This window comes from Benincasa hispida, chromosome 2 (genome assembly GCF_009727055.1).
Source record: "Benincasa hispida cultivar B227 chromosome 2, ASM972705v1, whole genome shotgun sequence".
NCBI classification, from domain to species: Eukaryota; Viridiplantae; Streptophyta; class Magnoliopsida; order Cucurbitales; family Cucurbitaceae; genus Benincasa; species Benincasa hispida.
This window is the reverse complement of record NC_052350.1, coordinates 44,512,186-44,530,602: the sequence shown is the minus strand read 5'-3', so window position 1 is coordinate 44,530,602 and position 18,417 is coordinate 44,512,186. Positions and strand designations below refer to the sequence as shown.

Sequence of the window (18,417 nt, the reverse complement as noted above, 5' to 3'; positions counted from 1 at the left end):
TTAATTTATAGATTGTTACTTCAATAAAAATATAAAGACCAAAATGATATCTATTCCGAATCGTATTACAAATGAGTACATACACATCTTAAATGAAATGTAACTGAGTGATGTAGGATATTATTGCAAGTTATGAACTTCGGCAATCATTATGTGATTCACCATTGGTGCACATATTGACTATTGGTAACAATCAGAACTGTTAAATACAAGTCCACCGTGAATATTTCTACTATTAACAACCTTTTTTAGTTTGTTATTCTTAATCAATTCCCCATTCGGATGACAAACGAAAGTTCTGCTAAATCCTCAATTTGATTGCTCAATTATATGCAGTACAATACCTGCTACAAGCTACACAAAGGTTCGTACAAGAATGTCAATTTAATTGATAATAATACACAGGAAATTAACAATCCAAACCAGAACAAAAATGCTGAGTGAAAAAACAAATTAAATCAAGGAGGGCAACAACTGAAATTTAAAGGTGGCCGGTTAAGCAATCCAAACATCTGAAATGGGAAAGTACAACAGATTGGATCACCTATGCTACTTATCATGAAATTCAAAGGCACCCCTTTTGGTTGGAGAAAAAACCGACGAAGATAAGTTGCATCTAATTTACAAGGATACAAACTGGCAGACTTGCCACTCGTGAAATCATAGGGCAGTGTTGGGATTGTTTCCAGCAAGAATTAGCGAGATCTCGAGCCCTCGACTGAAAGCCTGGTTGAACATAAGACGAGTTTGGAATGTCGATACAAATGGAAACCATGAAAGGAATGCAATGGGGATAAAGACGAGCATCCCCATCCCGGCATCGTACAGCCGAGCAATTGAGCGAATAGATTTCCAGAGTCCTAGTTTCTTTATTAAAGGTTTCCAAGCTGCTGCAATCTGAAATAGTGAATATTCCAATGTCAGGAGAGTTAAAATTTTACAAAGCTGGAGGAAAAGTCGGTATCTTTTGATTCCATCCTAACCACCAGAATGAACATAGTAGTGTACATATATATATTTTCAAAAGAGTGCATGAAGCAGAAACACCACCAAGGGAATTGAGATCCGAGAAACTTGTGAGATGTAGGTTGTGTTTGAAATATTTTTAACAGGGTAAAAGGTACTTCCCTCAAAATCAACGTGTTTGGGAAATAACATAAAAGTGCTTATCACAAAAAAAAAAAAGTACTTTCAAAAGCTTCATTTAGAAATAATTTAGGGTGTGCGGCCATAGAATTTGACCCGCAATCACCAACAGAAATTTGAGATTACAGAGCCAAACATTAAGGGGGCATTCGGTAACTATTTCGTTTTTTGTTTTTGACAATTAAGCCTATTTCCTCCCCACTACTTACAATGATTTGCATATTTCTTGAGTACAATTGTTTAATTCTTAGCCAAATTCCAAATATATATATATATATATATATATATATTAGTATTTATAGGCTTAATCTTCAAAATTAAAAGAAAAAAGAAAACCAAATGGTTACTAAATGGGGCCTAAGTGATTTGTTACCTAGTACTTTTTCCTAAAATGCTTAGGTACTTTTGTTAAAAGCATTCCCAAACACACCTCATAAGATCATTTTGTTTACTGACACACCTCGGATCATTTTGTTTACTGACAGCAAACAAAACTAAAAGAGTCTTGACCAAGGACGTGACCATTGAATGGCATTCACTATTTCAATTTTCGGAACCCAGATATACTCTCAAATCGACCAAGATAAATGGGTAGTAAAACAACAGGATAATTAGACTCGGGAACTCACAGAAAGAATGCCCCATCCCGTAGGGACAAATGCCAAGATGCAAGCAAATACATCAGGCAGTGACAAATCTGTAATAGCAACTGCAACTGCCAGGCCAGCCAGCGTCAAAAGGAAAGAAAGACCTTGGATAAACCGCAACAAAAGCTGAAAATTGACAGTCATCTTCTGGCTGAAGGTAAACACCTGCCGAACAGAGAGATGTGGATGATCAATGACTATCATACATATCGGTAAACATAGGGAAAACTAGAGGTGACTCTGATGTTGAAGTGGACATACCTTGAAAAGAACTATAAGCCCAGCTAACACAATCCAGGAGAACCCATAGACCTAAAGAGTTGCACATTTTGGAGTTGATAAGAAAGTATGGAAAGGCGATAAAAGAAACTGAAACTTGCCATTCTAAAAACTACTGGATGGCTAAAAATTATAATAACATCAAACTGCTGCTCATAAAAAATATTTAAATAAAGCTTCCATATTTTGAACTTTCTCATCCAACATTGGTTAATGTACGTGAAAAACAAAAAATAAAAAAGGACAGATAGACCATACCGACAATGATGTGTTTGATCCTTGCACATGGAGCTTATAAACAATTCCATATTGAAAGATAAAAAATCTTAGATTTAAAATAGTCTCTGCTATCCGCCCTTCGAGGGTTTTTATATGTGCCTGCAGATTGTAAAAGCAGTTTACATTTAGACTAGAAAAAAACGTGCATGTCTAATATATAGAGGTTTATCTAAGTCTAATTATCTAATGACCTAAGTTTAAGATTCTTTACACAGGAAACTTCTAATGGCAGCTATGAAGAAGTCTATTGCTAGAATGAGGTAAAAAAAAAAATCCATATCGGTAATTTTGTTTAGCCTTTTTACTGTATAGAGGTTTGAAAATAGAAACATGGGAGCTTACTGGGTGAACAATTATGCTACTGAATGATGATCATGTGGGAATCACCTCAAACAAAAAGTTGCATGCTAGTTTCCTGGCTGAAAAAACAATTTCAGCAATGTGCTTCTTGCCAGGCTTTATTGATTTTTTTTTTTCTCATTTTGTGTGTCATAATATTTTACAATATTTCCCAGTTGATTGACTTTTTCTGATCTAAACATTACAAAGGTATAAATCACAGAAATAAGCAATGTATAACAAATATATTACTCAATGGTCATACACTAGTATGGGTATATGGTTAGAGCTAGATTGATATTTAGGGCAGTTAATTTCAATAACAGAAGGATTTCATTTCTCATCCGGTATGAGGATTACACGTGCTCATTTATTTAAATAAAAAATTTACAACTTTTCCATGACTGAGTACAAAAATTAAAAAGAACTAGGACCGAAATTACTGCCTCCATACAACTAAATATATCTACTTATAACCACAGCAACGTTTCATTGTAGGAGAACTGATATTACTATTAAATACAGATTTAACGAGCCCTGCATTTAAAATTTATATAAGAGGAAAAAACAAAGAAAAGTAAGGAAAAAAGTGCACAGAAATTTGAATTACCAGTTCTGAGTCCCACCACGCTTCCCAACTTTCTTCACCCTTAACACCTATTCCACCACGGTAAAAAAGCCAATTGGTCCATTCCCTGAAATCCTCCACGGTCCTGAAAGGAAATATAACAAACTAAAAGTTATGATTTCGATTATCTAGTAGATCCAGGATAGAGCTTTTGTGACATCTTTCTATGCTAATAGGAAAATATCTTTAAGGAGCCAATTTTTTTGTTTTGTTGTAAATTATATTCACAATCATCAAAGAAAAAGATGTCATGGCAAAGATGACTTACTTCTGCCACTCAAACCCAGATGGATTGAACAGATAGGGAGCAAAAAGCCAAGATATTGCCATGAACCAACTGCTAAGGGTTACAAGGATGTATGCTAATGAACCACCTGAACTATATCCATAGGCCATGTATACAACCAACAGAAGCACAACTTCCAATCTGAAAACACAATAATGTAGATAAATTAACTATTTGTAATTAAGGATACTATAATGATATTTAAAACTGTATAATTTAGATTTTTTATTTAGTACTTATGGTTTTAGAACTATGATTTGAACATAATTTCAAATTGGTATTTAGGGTTATAAAAGTTCAATTTAGTCCCCTATGGTTGGTCAGATCTCATAGATTGTCCTTCCATTACCATATGAATACATGCCGCATTTTCTATTTGTGTGGCCACGAGAAAATAGTTTCTATTTGCCTAACTGTGTTCCTATATTATACCAGGGTTTCATACCGAGTAGAAAATAGGATAAAATAATTGAGTTTTTGGGTGAGGATTTGTGATGTTCAATTAAATCATAGGAATCGAATTGGAAAATTTTAGTTATTTAAACCAATGAAGCCAGATGGAAACACTTAAAAATCATAGGATCCAAACTGTAGTAAACCCAAAACCATAAGACATTTTAAGACAACAAGAACCAAGATCACATTGGTTTAAGAACGGTTTAAAGGGGAGACGCTGATGAGGTGTAGTTATGGTGTTTTGTAAACCAAATAAACTTGTATTTTACATGCTTTCTAAAACAATGAAGGTCCAAGCTAGTTTACACATGCCTCAACTCTATGGGACAAATTTCTCACCTTACAACATCTGAAAACTAGTAAAATACCCAACCCAATATCCCCAATAAACTATCATGATGTTAAACCCCATGATCTTTCTCAAACACATTTTGTTCGTAGCTAGTTGCATCCACAAATTAAATAAATTAAGAGTTCTTCTAGATCTTAATTTTGACCCTACATGAATGGAAAGTAAGTAAAGATGGTGCCAGTAGCACTGCCCATAAGCTTAAAAAGAAGTAATTTACGTAAACAGTAGAGTTCAAATAATACGTAAGAAAATTTTCATGTGAAATGGGAAGGAATGGCACAAACCCTTTAACAAAATGGCTGCGTGAGTACAATCTGTAGTTTTCAGAAAATTTGATATGGCGAACCACAAATCCCCTTCCAGTTGCATGATACTGTATAGAAGTAGAGCTGTTAAGATACTATAGGGTACTCATGGAGATCGACAAAGGAGCAACAAAGATAGCAGAACAAACCTTCGCACCACCATGAAGAATTGTTCGGCCAAAATAGTGAGTTTTTGTACCAAGGGAAAATGTGAAGAAGACAGAACAAAGCTGAAGCTGCATGGTTATGAAGCTGACAATGGCCTGCAACCAGGATTCAGAGTAATAACTTAGACGAACAAAAAGATACCCACAAAGAAGATAACTAAATACTCGTCCCATTGACAAGACTGGTTGCACTTGCTCTTGGATAATGACACCAAAAGGCATTTGCCGTTAATTTTGAAGCTAATCTTCAGATGTGTGTGTGTGTGAGAGAGAGAGAGAGAGGAACAATGATAACTGTCATGTTCAAGTTGTACAAGAGCAGTCAACTTTTTTTCATACAACAAACGATGTATTTGAATAGCATTTACCCTGAAGAAACCTTGCTCCAATATGAATCCCAAGATCATAGGCACAGCAGTGAAAATACCAATTTGAATGAGGAACTGTGTATTCAAAGCAGCTGACAATGCCGTATTATCGGTAATATTAGCTCTATCTTCAATGGTCTCACCAACTCCAGATAGTGCCTGGAACACAGCCACACATCAGTTCTAAAGAGGAAACATGTTCATAGAAATCTGTGCAAACTAGTAGTAGATAGGAGCGCAAGTTGAAACCCAAAACACCCACAAAACCTAATCCAATTTTCAAAAAATTGGTCCCAGCATTAGTTTGACCATAACTCAATCCCATCTCACCCACAGCCTTACTCAGAATTATGTCCAGCGTCAGAGAAAAAGAATACATCAGATAGGAAATAAACGAAAAATTATTAATTAAAGAAAATTAACCCGGTACACATTGCAGGCTGCTTGACTAACTCCACTCACCTTAACTATATCAATTGATTTCAGTGCCAACGAGAGCTCAAAAAAACTTAAAAACTTTTGATTCAAGAGCTACAGCTTATTTCCAAACAGCTTGCGAAGCTCAATGGGAGATGGGCCATCAAAATGATTTTAAATTTTCATCATACTACAAAGCAGGTAACTTCTAAAGGAGAAAACAACTTCATATCTTATATAAACATATTCACATAAGATAAAACTTACCAAATATGCTTTTCCATAGAGAAAAATGTACACAGTCAGCACCGTTAACTGCAGAAGATTATAAATAAAAAAATAGATGAAAATTTTCATAAATTATGAAAACAGAATTATGAGGCTGTACTTCAATTACTCATTAAAGTGACTAAAAATTAATACGAATTAGAAACAGTTGGTATCTAAACTGTAAGCAGGAATAATCAAGATATTTTGTACATCATTATTGGCCAAAGGTATTCAAGTTTAAAAATAAAAAGGAGAAAGAAAAACAAGGTTAAAACACATAATGGGCATTGGCTTTCCAGGGAAAGGCAAACAGTAACACTATTTAGCAAACATTAGTGCTTTTCTCTTACCAAATACACCAATCATAGATATCCCAAACTGACTGGGCAATGGACTCAAACTATTTCTCTCTTGTTAAACTGGTTCTAGTTACAAGTTCTCGAAAATGAGTAATCATTGCTTAATAATCTACATGTTTTACTGGCATACCATAGTACAAAAGTAGTAGCCAACGGTGGTGAAATAGAATGACATCATCCGGAAAAAATCAAACAGTTGGCCAAGCCTATATACATCACGGCTAAGAACTTGTTCTCCATTACCACCAGCAACCTTTCCTTCGAAAAGAGCAATCTGGTTAAGACCAACATCTCGTCCTTTACCGACCTGAAATAACTCAAAACAGTTTTGATAAGTTCACCATCAACTGGTACCACATTACTAGAAAATTAAATGATGACAAATTTCACCTGAATATACTCATGGTGAGTAACGTTCCCTTGCCTCAATGTTGTATTAAATCCTTCAATGATCAAGTACTCAGGTATATGAAATCTTATACCTCATAAAGCAGCAATGAAAAATTCACACCAGCAATGATCAAGAAAATGAAATATGCAAACGATAGTGAAACCGTGTTTATTTTTCTTTGTTATTAAGGAAGTTGATACAAGTGGAACACAGAAGTCAAGAAATAAACCGTGGTTGTTAAGGTCTTTAATTGGTGTTTCTTTGCATGACATCTTCATCTTATTGGGTCAATTAAGGTTGGCCATTTGTTTAGAGAGAAATCAACGGATTTTCAACAACAAGAATCATCTTTAGTAAGATCACTTTGTTTTGGCTTGTTTGAAGGCCTCTTCTTTGTATGCTATCTCCACCCTCTTTGCTGGACATTCCATTAAAGATTTTCACTCATTTGGCATGCTTGTGCTTTATTTTTTCCATTGTGATTTTTTGAGCATTAGTTTCTTTTCATTTCATCAATGAAAAGTTTTGTTTCTTATTCAAAAACTTTTTGAACATTTTGCCATGTTGCATGGAGTTAACAAAACCATTGAATGTTAGGGACTTGACTGTTCAATTTTGATACCAAAGGACTAATTTGACACAAATTCCAAATCTTAAGGACCAAAAATGTAATTTACCCAAGAAATTATAACATATAACAAAATAAATGTAGAAATTACATTAATGACATTTTGAAACTTAGAATTGAACCTCATTAGAAAAATAATACATAACATTAGAGTTCCATAAACTATATATATACCATTAAGCCGACATTTCTTTTTGAAGAAAAAAGACTAATGGAAGCAACTAGTGCCAATCAATTACAATTATCAGATTTAATTTCTTGTTCTTACTAGGGAAACAAATAGTATGTTTGACTTGTGAAAAAAATATAATTTAAAGTGCTTAGTAGCTTCTTCAATGATTTTAGATGATCAAAAATGTTTTTTTGTTGTGTAAGATCTTAATAAATAAAAAAGCACTTCAAGAAACTTGAATTAGCCATTATCGAAGAGACTCTAGAAAAATAGATTAACAAAAAAAAAAAGAACTTGAATTAATAAAATTTTATAAAAAATGCTTTATATTTATTAGGGAAAATAACTTTTAGGTCCTTAGGTTTTGGGTTTAGCTTTCACTTGGTCCCTAAGTTTCAAAAATGTTACACTTTTAGCCCTTAAGTTTTGAGTTTGATTTTAATCTAATACAACTTTTACCCTTGAGGATTAGTTTTGTTTCAATTTGGTCCCTAGGTTTCAAGATGTACACTTTTAACCTCAATTTTCACTACTCACTTTCAGCCTTTGAAGTCCATGTTTACTAATTAATTAAAAATAAGTATGAAGTGAAAATTTCAATAAAATTTTAATAGTGATGAAAAATAGTGAAATTTAATCCATTATAATTCTTTTAAGTTAATTAATAGACATTCATGCTAAAGACTGAAAGTGAATATTTAGTGAAAAATCAAGGTTAAAAACATAAACCCTGAAACCTAGGGACCAAGTTGAAACAAAACTCAAATCTGAAGAGTAAAATTGTAACATTTTGAAACTTAGAGAAAATTGAATTCAAGCTCAAAACTTAAGGACTAAAAATCTAATATTTTGAAACCCAAAGACTAAAGAAACTAGACCTAAAATCTAGGGACCAAAAATGTATTTTTTTTCCTATTTATTAAGGGTTTTTTAAAAAATTTTATTTTCTAAATCCCCTAAAGCCATTTAATGGAACACATTTTTAACTTACTTTTTCCTAGGATACTTGAACAAAAATTGATTTTGTTTAAAAAACATCTTTTTCCACAACAAACAAAAAATCTGATGTAGATGTTTTATTTAATATTTCGTAATGGCATTTGTCTTAATTTTTATGCTGGAAACTGTTATCCAATTTTATCGGATGTCCCCGAAGGGACATGCTGGAAACTGTTTTAAATAACAACTTTTCCTTTTACCGGCTGTTTAGGTTTCCATTTTAGTTATGAAGTCCAGCAGGTTAGTCTTTGTATAAAAAGGCTTCCAGCCTTTGATATTTCATTATTAATACAGATTTTTTCTTTGTGTTCTTGGAGCTTTATATCAATTCATATCAGAGCGTTCGATCCAAACGTGAATTCTTCTTTTAGATTATTAAGAAAATGGAAACCTATGCAGCCGGTAAAAGGTAAAAGGAAAAGCTGTTAATTAAAACAGTTTCCGGCCTAGAATTTAAGACAAATGCCTCTACAAAATTTTGAATAAAACATCTACATCAAAATCTCTTTGCAAATGATATATCAATCAAATCCTACTGGTACCAACCATTCAGCTAGCTCGTCGCTTCTCTATCTGCTTTTCTTCCTCTCAATTGTGAATGTTTTGTTTGACCGACAGATGCTTTGGTTTGGGTGATGTTTGTACTTTCCTTTTTAATTAGTTTACTTAGTTGAAATTTCTCTTGTATTATAATTACCCATTATTGGGTCCTTTTGAATAATAAGAAAAACCAATATTTTCCAAAAATTTCAGTTTCGCTTAGGGGATTTGCTTCGGTTTGATGTTCCTTGGATTATAGTTTTATTTGGTCTCTCCATATTTGTGGGTTTCTCGCATTGACAATCTATTTTACATTTTTGTCTTTATCATCGTTTTGTCATCCCCCTCCCCAACGGTCTGTATTTCTTCTTTTGATGGGGTCACTATTTGGTTCATCTTGTACTTGGGTATTTGTTGTAATCTTTGAATATTTCATTTATCAATGAAATGGTTTCTCATATCTTTTTTAAAAAATAGAGAAATAATAAATAATAAATAATAAAAAAATCCTAGCAAGTGAGAGGATACCTGCAAAGATATCTTCACTAATGTTGATAACACGAGAGGCCTTGCTGATACCACCTCGTGTTAGATGAAAAACCCTATCAAAAACATCTGGATGGCCATAATGCATACGCACTCTGACCAAATTTATAAAAGAGTTAATCTCAAGAAGAAATTAGAAAGAAAAATCTGAAAATACTAATATATTTATTGAATGCTGGTAAGCACATACTTCAAAGGATTTGCCAGAACACGCTGACCGAGAGTCACAAAACTAGCTTCTTGATTCGACATGAACGAGGCAAGAGATGAAACACTGCACAGATGAATCAATTATTACGTCATTTAAAAGATAGTGGAGGAGAAAGGACTGGAATTATTAGCTACAAATGGAAAGTACCTCCCCGTAAATACATGCTCTCTGACACCCAGTATGGTAGGAGGACGAATACCATGATCACAACCAAATTCCTCAAGAAGATTTCTCATCTTCAATGCTTCTTCAAAGTAATTATCCTAGAATTGCGGAATCTCACATGTTAGCAATGGAGAAAAATTTAGATCTGACATAACGATACTATGTTTATGAGCTACAAACCTTATAATTATATATGGAAGAGTGTGGATCATTTATCATTCTGGTATCTTTACTTATATGTCCTAACATTAGCTTCACTAAAAATTATGCTACAAAACTACCACGAGTTACAATAGACAAGTGTTATCGTTTTTCTTTTCAATAAATTGTTATGAAGAACTATTAGCCACTATCTTTGTACCTGTATACAAATCACTTTTAAAAGATCAATCCTTAGATTATAGCAATATAGGTCTATCTTTTAAGAATTTACACTGCAAGATGTTTTTGGGTAGGAACTGTCATAAATGTGAAATTGTGACCCGATTGCTGACCCTCCATGGAATCCTCCCCATACACTCCATCTTCCTTATACCCTTGTCAACATAGTCACAAACAACAGCATGACCCACTGTTCTTCCTCTCCGCTTCCATCCTTCACCATTGATAGCAAGACTTCCTCTATTGATTTTGAGCATTGTTTGCGCATCACTGGTCTTCCCAAAATTGGTTGTTCACTCTTTCTTTGAAGAAAAAGTCCCGTCCATGGCTGACCACAAGCTTTGGTGCATTAGTTGACACCCCCCTCAACCAAAAACTCTTCTAGAAAAACTGTATTAATGAATACGACTTATGGGTTGAAAAGATCACCAGCTGAAGAGGGAATTGTGCAGAAGTAGTGATGTTTGGCGTTAATGGAAGCTTAAATAAAATCCTCCCTGTGGGAAAAGATAAGAAGGGATGGATAAATTTCGTCTCTCTTATTAGGGAAACCTACCAACCACCACCACCCGCTGTTAATACCAAGATTTCATACAAGGAAGCTCTAGAAATCTCTCTTTTGGCTCCAAACCTTCATCACACCATTCCAACAGGCCCAACAGAAGGATCCTCACACTATTCTAGAAGAATTCAACTCTGACAAAGCTGTTATTGATTGCAGAGAAAATTACAAGATGATTGGCTTGACATCCTCATTGCTATTTGAGGAGAGATCTAGTTTAGATTGATTAGTTCTTTGCAACCAAACCAAGTCATCCTTGTTGGGGATGTTTGGCTTACGAACATGAATTGAATTGAGTTGGTAAAATAAACCAACTCAATGTTTGGCCCACCAACTTTAAATGTTGGAGGAGTTAAGTTGATATATTTTATCAACTCACCCCAACTCACTTCAACTTTCCCTTCTTCCAATACTTTCAATGGCTCTACCCGTCGCCACGGTCGGCAACTACTGCTGCCACACTCCGGGCACTGGCAACCACCTTCAATGGCAACTCTGATGACCAACTCCAACGACCAATTTTGGACTCCAACAATCGCCTCTTACAACAAACTCCAATGACCAACTCCGACAACTACCTTCATGCGACAAATTCTTAGTTCTGACAACCACCTCCGACTACAAATTTCGATGAAAATCACATTTGATGATCAACTTCAACGACCACCTTCGGCCAAGCAACTCCGACGACAAACTCTAATGACCAACTCCAATACCACCGTCATGCGACCAACTTTGGCCTTCAACAACCGCTCCGACTACAAACTCCGATGAAATTCATCTTCGATGATCAACTTTGACGACCACCTTTGCGCGACCAATTTCGGGCTTTGACAACCATCTCCAACGACAAACTCCGACAACTAACTCCAGTACCAACTTTGCCTTTAGATGCCGATACAGAACATTATTTATCCAGCCCAATACTTACTCCACCCAATTCTCCTCACCCTTGAAGCACAATGGTATGATTTCATTCCTCCGCTGATAGTTGAACCATTCGATCCTGGTCTCACTTGATTGCTTTGGCTCCATGGTTCAAAGACAACGGGCTTTCTATAATGGCCATCCCCGTTAAGAAGAACAAGTATACAGTGAAACAAAGGAAATGCATTAGAGAAATCCGGAACCTAGAATGCTCTCTCTTGTGAGAAAAAGCTAAATCTATGCTTAGAGAGGGCTCATTGTCGAGTTGATATGGTTTGCTAAAGATTTGGTCATTTCCTTGCGTGTTGGTGGATCATCTGCTCTCTACCAACTCGACATTTTCTGTTCATCAAGAAGGTTGTTGTCCCAAATGTGATTGTTGTTATGATTGTTTTTTATATCACTTGTGGAGCAAATGTATCGGATTTTTACTTTATTGTTATGGGGTGCATCTGATTGATGATCTTTGGATTGTAGTTCTGTTTATGTCAGCCCCTACGTACAGTGTTGGGAGGCTTCTTGCATCATCAATCCAGCTTTCATCTTTCTGTTTCACTCACCTTTTTGTGTTCTCCTTTTTACAGTTCTGTTTATCCTTATTTTTAACCCCGTGTTTCTTCTATTACCGAATTTTAGTGCTCAAGGAAAATTAAAAGAAACAAGAAGAAGTAATTCTCACCTGATTCATATCAATAGTCTGAACAGCATTTCCACGAGTAAAAACAATAGCATGATTTTGATTCTCAGGCTTTCCTTCACCCAACTTCGGATCTCCAGGCAATTTGATTGAATATATCTCCTATACAGCGGGCAAAATAAAAAAAGACAAAACAATCAAGAGGTGGGAGGTAGAATAAAGAAAACAAAATATATTCTTTTCCATGCAATATAGAAAGCTAAAAGGAAAGAAATAAGACCTTATCCTTTCCATTGATATCAGCCTTTACAAGCTTCGAGTAAAATTCTTTGTGCACCTTACCATCCTTCAGGGTTTCAATATCATCGATGTAGGCAACACGAAGAGCTTCATTTCTATTTAGAAGTATATCAAAGTATAACACATTAAAACAAAAGAATAGGATTTCAAACACAAAAAAAAATGCTACTTAGCACAAAGACTGCTCCAGGATAGTTAAATAGTCATATTTCTTTAATGTGGGGGATTCAGTGGGGCAAAAATACCAAGCAACCCACCTTTGCATAAGCAATGCAATGTCAGAAGCCTCAGGTTTTTGTTGTTCTCTTTGTCTTCCATATATTTGACACGTCACCACATATGTAAATTTAAGATCTGCCTGTGCACGTGCCTCAGGAGATAAATCAAAACCTCGAGTATCAGTACTGTCAGTACTAGGAATGGCAGCTTCCAAATCTGCAATTCCTCGTATGGTTAGATAATGCAATTTCAGGAGAAGGAACTAGACAAAATTAAATGGTTGTTCTGACCTCCAAAAGTTCCTCTCTCTAAATACGTCTGCAGCATAAGAGCTTTCCTATAGTACATCATTCCACGAACTGCAAAAAAATGCATGCAGCTTTATTCATACATTTATATCTACCAGACAAACTAGAAGAATGGGCAATGGATAATGGATAAACTATCTTTTGACAACAATACCCTCATACTTCTTGCAGATTTCTAGACTGTATAGATTACTAGAGTTAAAAAAAAAAATCAAAGTCAAACTACAGGAAGTCAACATACGGGAAGGTTGACTTTCTCGTAAGTTGATTTCCCTTAATGTTGACTTTGACTTTGACTTTTTTTTCAAGGAAAGTTTTAAGGAATCTTGATTGCCAACCCAATTTCTTAAAACTTAAACTCAAGCTAACCGAAATTTCTTTTTATGAGATATTTTCCAGTAAACTTCTTACCAGCAAATTATCTTAATAGAAACTTTTTCATACTTTTTTCCCCTTATCAATTCTGTTTTTTATCCTTCAACTTAAGTTAATTTATTTTTTTACCCAATTCCAACTCCAACTTTTTTCTTATAAGTTAGTTAAGTTTAATTTATCATGAGAATGGAAATTTATTGAATTTCCCCCAATTTTCAATTTTAAGTAAACTTTTACGTAGGAACCTTTTTTTTTTTACAAAAAAAAATTCCATCCATACAAGAAATTCCAACAAAATTTTGTATTCTAATTTTTTTCTTTTAAAAATAACAACAAATTTACCACAAATATTGGTTGAAACTTGTCAAGAACATGAGGGTTTGAAACTGAAATTGGGTTTGAAAAATTGTATTAGAACAAGATAAAATTGTAGACATTTGAATGTGGGACAAAATGGTCTTTTCACAATGTTGGACCCTCCACTTAAAATCTCAAAAAGTAAGATGTTAGAAAAAAGTATTTTTTAAAGAATAGGTTAGTTTAGTAAGGTGGAAACTTTTCTAGGTTAAAAATAACAATTCCCCATCCAAGTTCAACCCACATGTAACAGACAAATGATTTTTCAAATGATATCTATATTTCATCAATAGCCACGCAATCTTCAGAATTTTAGGCAGGTCAATGAACAATTTGATGGACAAGTATTAATCTCAAGATAGCATAAAAACTCACCAGTTCTTGCTAACGTCTGTCCCCGATAAGAGGCCCAAAATCGCAGTGCGAGGATGTCATTGGGATTATCAAACGATTCTGGGTCAACTTCATTCTCATCTCGGCCAATTCGAGCAAGAAAGTTTTTCCACTCATCTATAATGATTTTTTTTAGTTAGCATGAAAAGCAGGACGAAAAAGTAGAAATGAGGTCAAGAGAGAAGGGCCAGCAGGAACATATAAAAATAAAGAGAAATCACTGTCAGTGAATGTCCATAACTCATGTTAATGAGTCATGTTGAGATTACACAAAAAAGATAAAACATTAAATTACAAATTTAATTCATATCTATTAAGTATTTAAACTGACAAAACTTCAATTACAATTATGAACCAAACAAATATTATGAACCAAACAAATATAATCAAGTCTCTAACGTACATCAATTAAAACAAGAAGCCCGAGTGGTGACTATTGCGACCATTTGGTGTTTGGGGATATCTCATCTCTCCTTCCCTTTGTAAATCTCTTTTCATAATGAAAAGGTTGATTCTTATTAAAAGATTTGGTATGGTGCGGCCATTGGAAGTACAAAAGAATTGCTAACTGGCACAACATGCCAAAAGTTTAATTTTTGAACAAGAAACAACTTTTCATTGATATATGAAAAGGAATAAAAATGTTCAAGGATACAAGTTCCCAATGGAACAAAAATAGACAATATAATCTGAAAGAAACCTAAAAAAATACAGTAGTATAAAACAATGAATGAGAACAAGCGAAGCAAAAAAAAATAAAAAAAAAATAATAATAATAATAAGATACACTACAGCGAAGCCAAAAATCTGAAGTAAAGAGCACACTCCAGCTAAAACTTCAGAATCTGCTCAAGAAATAAAGTATGACAAGGGCTTGAATCTTAGATTTACAGCTTCTGACCCAAAACAATGAAGCCAAGAAAAGATATTCTGGATGTAACACTGCTAGCATTTGAAAGAGGTGTTTCCGACAGACCGAAATCTTTATGAAGCTATTGCATGCCTTTCAATGCCTTCCAACCATGGGACCCTTAAGAAACCAACGAGAGAAAATAAAAATTCCTCCAATACACCGTGGTCAACCTAATAAGACACCTGAGAACAAAATTCATTCCAAAGACTTGTACTCAACCATATTCATTTGTTACTCAACAAAATCGCTTATGTTGAAAAGCAAATCGGACAAAAAGAATATCTTTAATATTTAACGCTTCAAAGCTTCCCAAGTCTTCCACAATGCCATGAAAGGATATTCATTGTGGGACAAGTCAGAAAGAGCAATCGAACACTTCTCTGAGGTGAAAAGGGTGAAATTTCACGCATTTGAAAGACCACAAATCTCAATCAGAGATGAAAATTTTTTAGGAATCAATGCAGTATCTTCTTTGACCTAATCCACAAACTTTAATCAAAAGCGTTTGAGTAATTTGGTTTAAGTAGAACTAAGCACTTAAAAGAGCACTTTGACTGGTTGGAACACTCAAAGAAGAAAATAAAGAAGTTGAAGCTGATAATGAGCTAGTTTTTTATGATGACAACCTCACATGTGCAATAGCTAAAGAACTTCGGATATTGGCTATTTTGGAAGTATTATTTTGCTTGTATTCTCAATATTGAATATGATGAGGGTGCTAAGGGGGTGATGCCAGAGTCCACCTCCTAATCTACTAGATTTGTACTTTGTACCTAGAGACTTTCTTTTTTTCATTAATTCAATGAAAAATGCATGTCCTTTTCAAGAGAGAAAAAAAAAAAAAAAAAAAAGAAAAAAAAGAAAAGAAGACAACCTCACATGTGGAGATGTAGCTCGTGCTAGTGGCGTTGGAGAACCCATCGAGTATACTAGATCAAGAGGAAAGTCAACTACAAATGCCACCACTTATAGAGTTCGAACACAACTATACAAGTAGTTAGTGATGAAAACGACGACGATGAAAGGGAATTGAATATTAAGGAGCATGGCCAAGGAGGAGAAATGGACAAGGACATAGATGGGAGGATGATGAATTTGACATTTGATGATGTTTTAAACATTTATTTTCAGGGGCCGTTTGGTTGGGAAAAAGGATAGGGTTTAGGATTTTTGTTTGGTCCTGCATGGGAATGCTAACAGGGTTTGAAGGTAACAATTATTATTTGTATATATTTTATGAAATTAATTATGGTAACCTCATATAGTTTTTAATAGATTAACTAATGAATAATAAATGTTATTTTAATTGGATATTTAATTACAAATACAATCAAAAAATGAACGTGTAACTAAGTTAAAATAACTAATCAAAAAAATTAATTTATTAATACTATGTTTAAAATAACTATTACTAAAAACTAATTAATTAGTATTTTCAAATAAATATCCTTAATTAGATTAATTTAGCATTTTTTTATCAATAAAAATTAATTAAATAATTACATGGTTATTTATTTATTACAATCAATTATTTAATTATAGTTAAGTAGAATTCATTATTATTAATTAGAAATTTTATTTCTATCAATTAATTTTAAATGTATTTTAATTAAAAAAAAAATATGTACAAAAATAATGTAAGGAAAAGAGAACAAAATATGATGTGTTAATAATGAAAGTTAATAATAAATATTTAGAAAAAAGTTTTAAAATAATAATGATATGTTAATAATGACGGATCAAATTAAAATTAATCCCGATAAATAATCTTTTTTATAAAAAGAACAATAAGTAATCAATTATGGTTATTGAAATATGATTATGTGTACAAAACTTAATTTAACTAATCCTAGTATACTAATTAAAATATATTTAAGATATTTTGACTGAATTAATTAAAAATTCATATAAATAAGTAATTGCTTTCACTTAATAAATTTTTATTTGTAAAAATAAATTAAGCAAATATTTTGGTAGATTATTATAAATTTATTAAAATAAATAATTATACTAATTTTGTTAATAATAATTAATTAACTAATACTAATTTTGTTGATAATAATTAATTAACTAACTATATTCAAAACGAAATTATATATAAAATGAAAACATAAGAAGAGGTGGGAAAAGAGAGAACCCATAGTTTTGGAATGGAAAAGAAAATTCTTGTGAAGATGCTTGGGAATAACTTATTCTCAGGAAAGGTGTTGAATATTGTTTAACAAACAGAGTTTTGCATGTTCGTGTCAATTCCCATCCAAACAATCCTCTAACCAAATGATCCTTTGGCTTTTGTTCATTCTTATTGATTAACTACTTGATGTTTTTAACATTTGGATTCTTGTACCCCTGCAGTTGAGAAGAGGGCAATCAAAGAGAAACCAGATATGAGGCTTCTTTCCAATAGAGTTAATCGGGAGAGCTCGAACCCAGGTGATCATATGTACTTTTGGAGAACCACTTATATCTATGCCCATCATGGCATCTATGTTGGAGATTATAGAGTTATTCATTTCACCAGAAGAGGTCAAGTAGGAACTGGGACCGTGCTTGATGTCTTACTGGTAAGTTCATGACCGGCTCGATCTTCCGTGCCATGCTCTACTTGCATTCCTCTAGAAGAAGGGAACGAGGTTGTCTCCTCATGCTTGAACTGTTTTCTTGCTGGTGGGGTGTTGCATTCCACTTATATCTAATCCTGCTCTTTTTCTAGCCAAAGCTCGAGGTGGAACTTGGACCCTTGCTTGCTCTAATTCAGATGATCTCGTGGTTCATTGAGCAAAAGACCTACTCGACAATGGCTACGGATGCTATAATGTATTCAAGAACTGTGAAGACTTCGGAATATACTGCAAAACTAGACTACTTGTGGTTGATCAGAGGACCATTAGACGAAGTGCACAAGCAGTTTCGATCATTGGAGGATCTCTGGCAGCGGTTCTTTTGACGCCACTGCATCTTGTGATGACCAATGTCTATGGAATGGCAGCAACAACCATTGGGGTGTACTGTGCCAGTAGATATGCTGCTAATATTGGGATGAGAAAGGATGTGATGAAGATACCTGTGGAGGATTTGTCACAAAGGCTGGCCAC

General features: G+C 33.9%; 1 protein-coding gene and 1 pseudogene across 2 annotated transcripts in view; one reads left to right on the top strand and one right to left on the bottom strand.

Moving 5' to 3' along the window:
- Positions 1-296: 296 nt before the first annotated feature.
- The window catches only part of LOC120070710 (callose synthase 9-like), a 90,840-nt gene continuing 72,719 nt past the window's right edge, over positions 297-18,417 (bottom strand). The window contains exons 32-51 of one of the 2 annotated variants that reach the window (XM_039022558.1): positions 14,392-14,526; positions 13,267-13,335; positions 13,015-13,192; positions 12,738-12,852; positions 12,500-12,619; positions 9,933-10,048; positions 9,765-9,848; positions 9,557-9,669; positions 6,689-6,741; positions 6,429-6,605; positions 5,937-5,984; positions 5,253-5,411; positions 4,867-4,980; positions 4,697-4,785; positions 3,587-3,745; positions 3,301-3,403; positions 2,331-2,450; positions 2,055-2,105; positions 1,776-1,958; positions 297-897 (exon numbers count right to left, since the gene is read on the bottom strand). In XM_039022558.1, coding sequence (XP_038878486.1) covers positions 661-897; positions 1,776-1,958; positions 2,055-2,105; positions 2,331-2,450; positions 3,301-3,403; positions 3,587-3,745; positions 4,697-4,785; positions 4,867-4,980; positions 5,253-5,411; positions 5,937-5,984; positions 6,429-6,605; positions 6,689-6,741; positions 9,557-9,669; positions 9,765-9,848; positions 9,933-10,048; positions 12,500-12,619; positions 12,738-12,852; positions 13,015-13,192; positions 13,267-13,335; positions 14,392-14,526 — 2,423 coding nt within the window. In that variant the 3' untranslated portion in view covers positions 297-660. The remainder of the gene's footprint in view (positions 898-1,775; positions 1,959-2,054; positions 2,106-2,330; positions 2,451-3,300; positions 3,404-3,586; positions 3,746-4,696; positions 4,786-4,866; positions 4,981-5,252; positions 5,412-5,936; positions 5,985-6,428; positions 6,606-6,688; positions 6,742-9,556; positions 9,670-9,764; positions 9,849-9,932; positions 10,049-12,499; positions 12,620-12,737; positions 12,853-13,014; positions 13,193-13,266; positions 13,336-14,391; positions 14,527-18,417) is intronic. The other variant, XM_039022559.1, reaches the window with a different exon arrangement.
- The window catches only part of LOC120071146, a 1,168-nt pseudogene continuing 103 nt past the window's right edge, over positions 17,353-18,417 (top strand).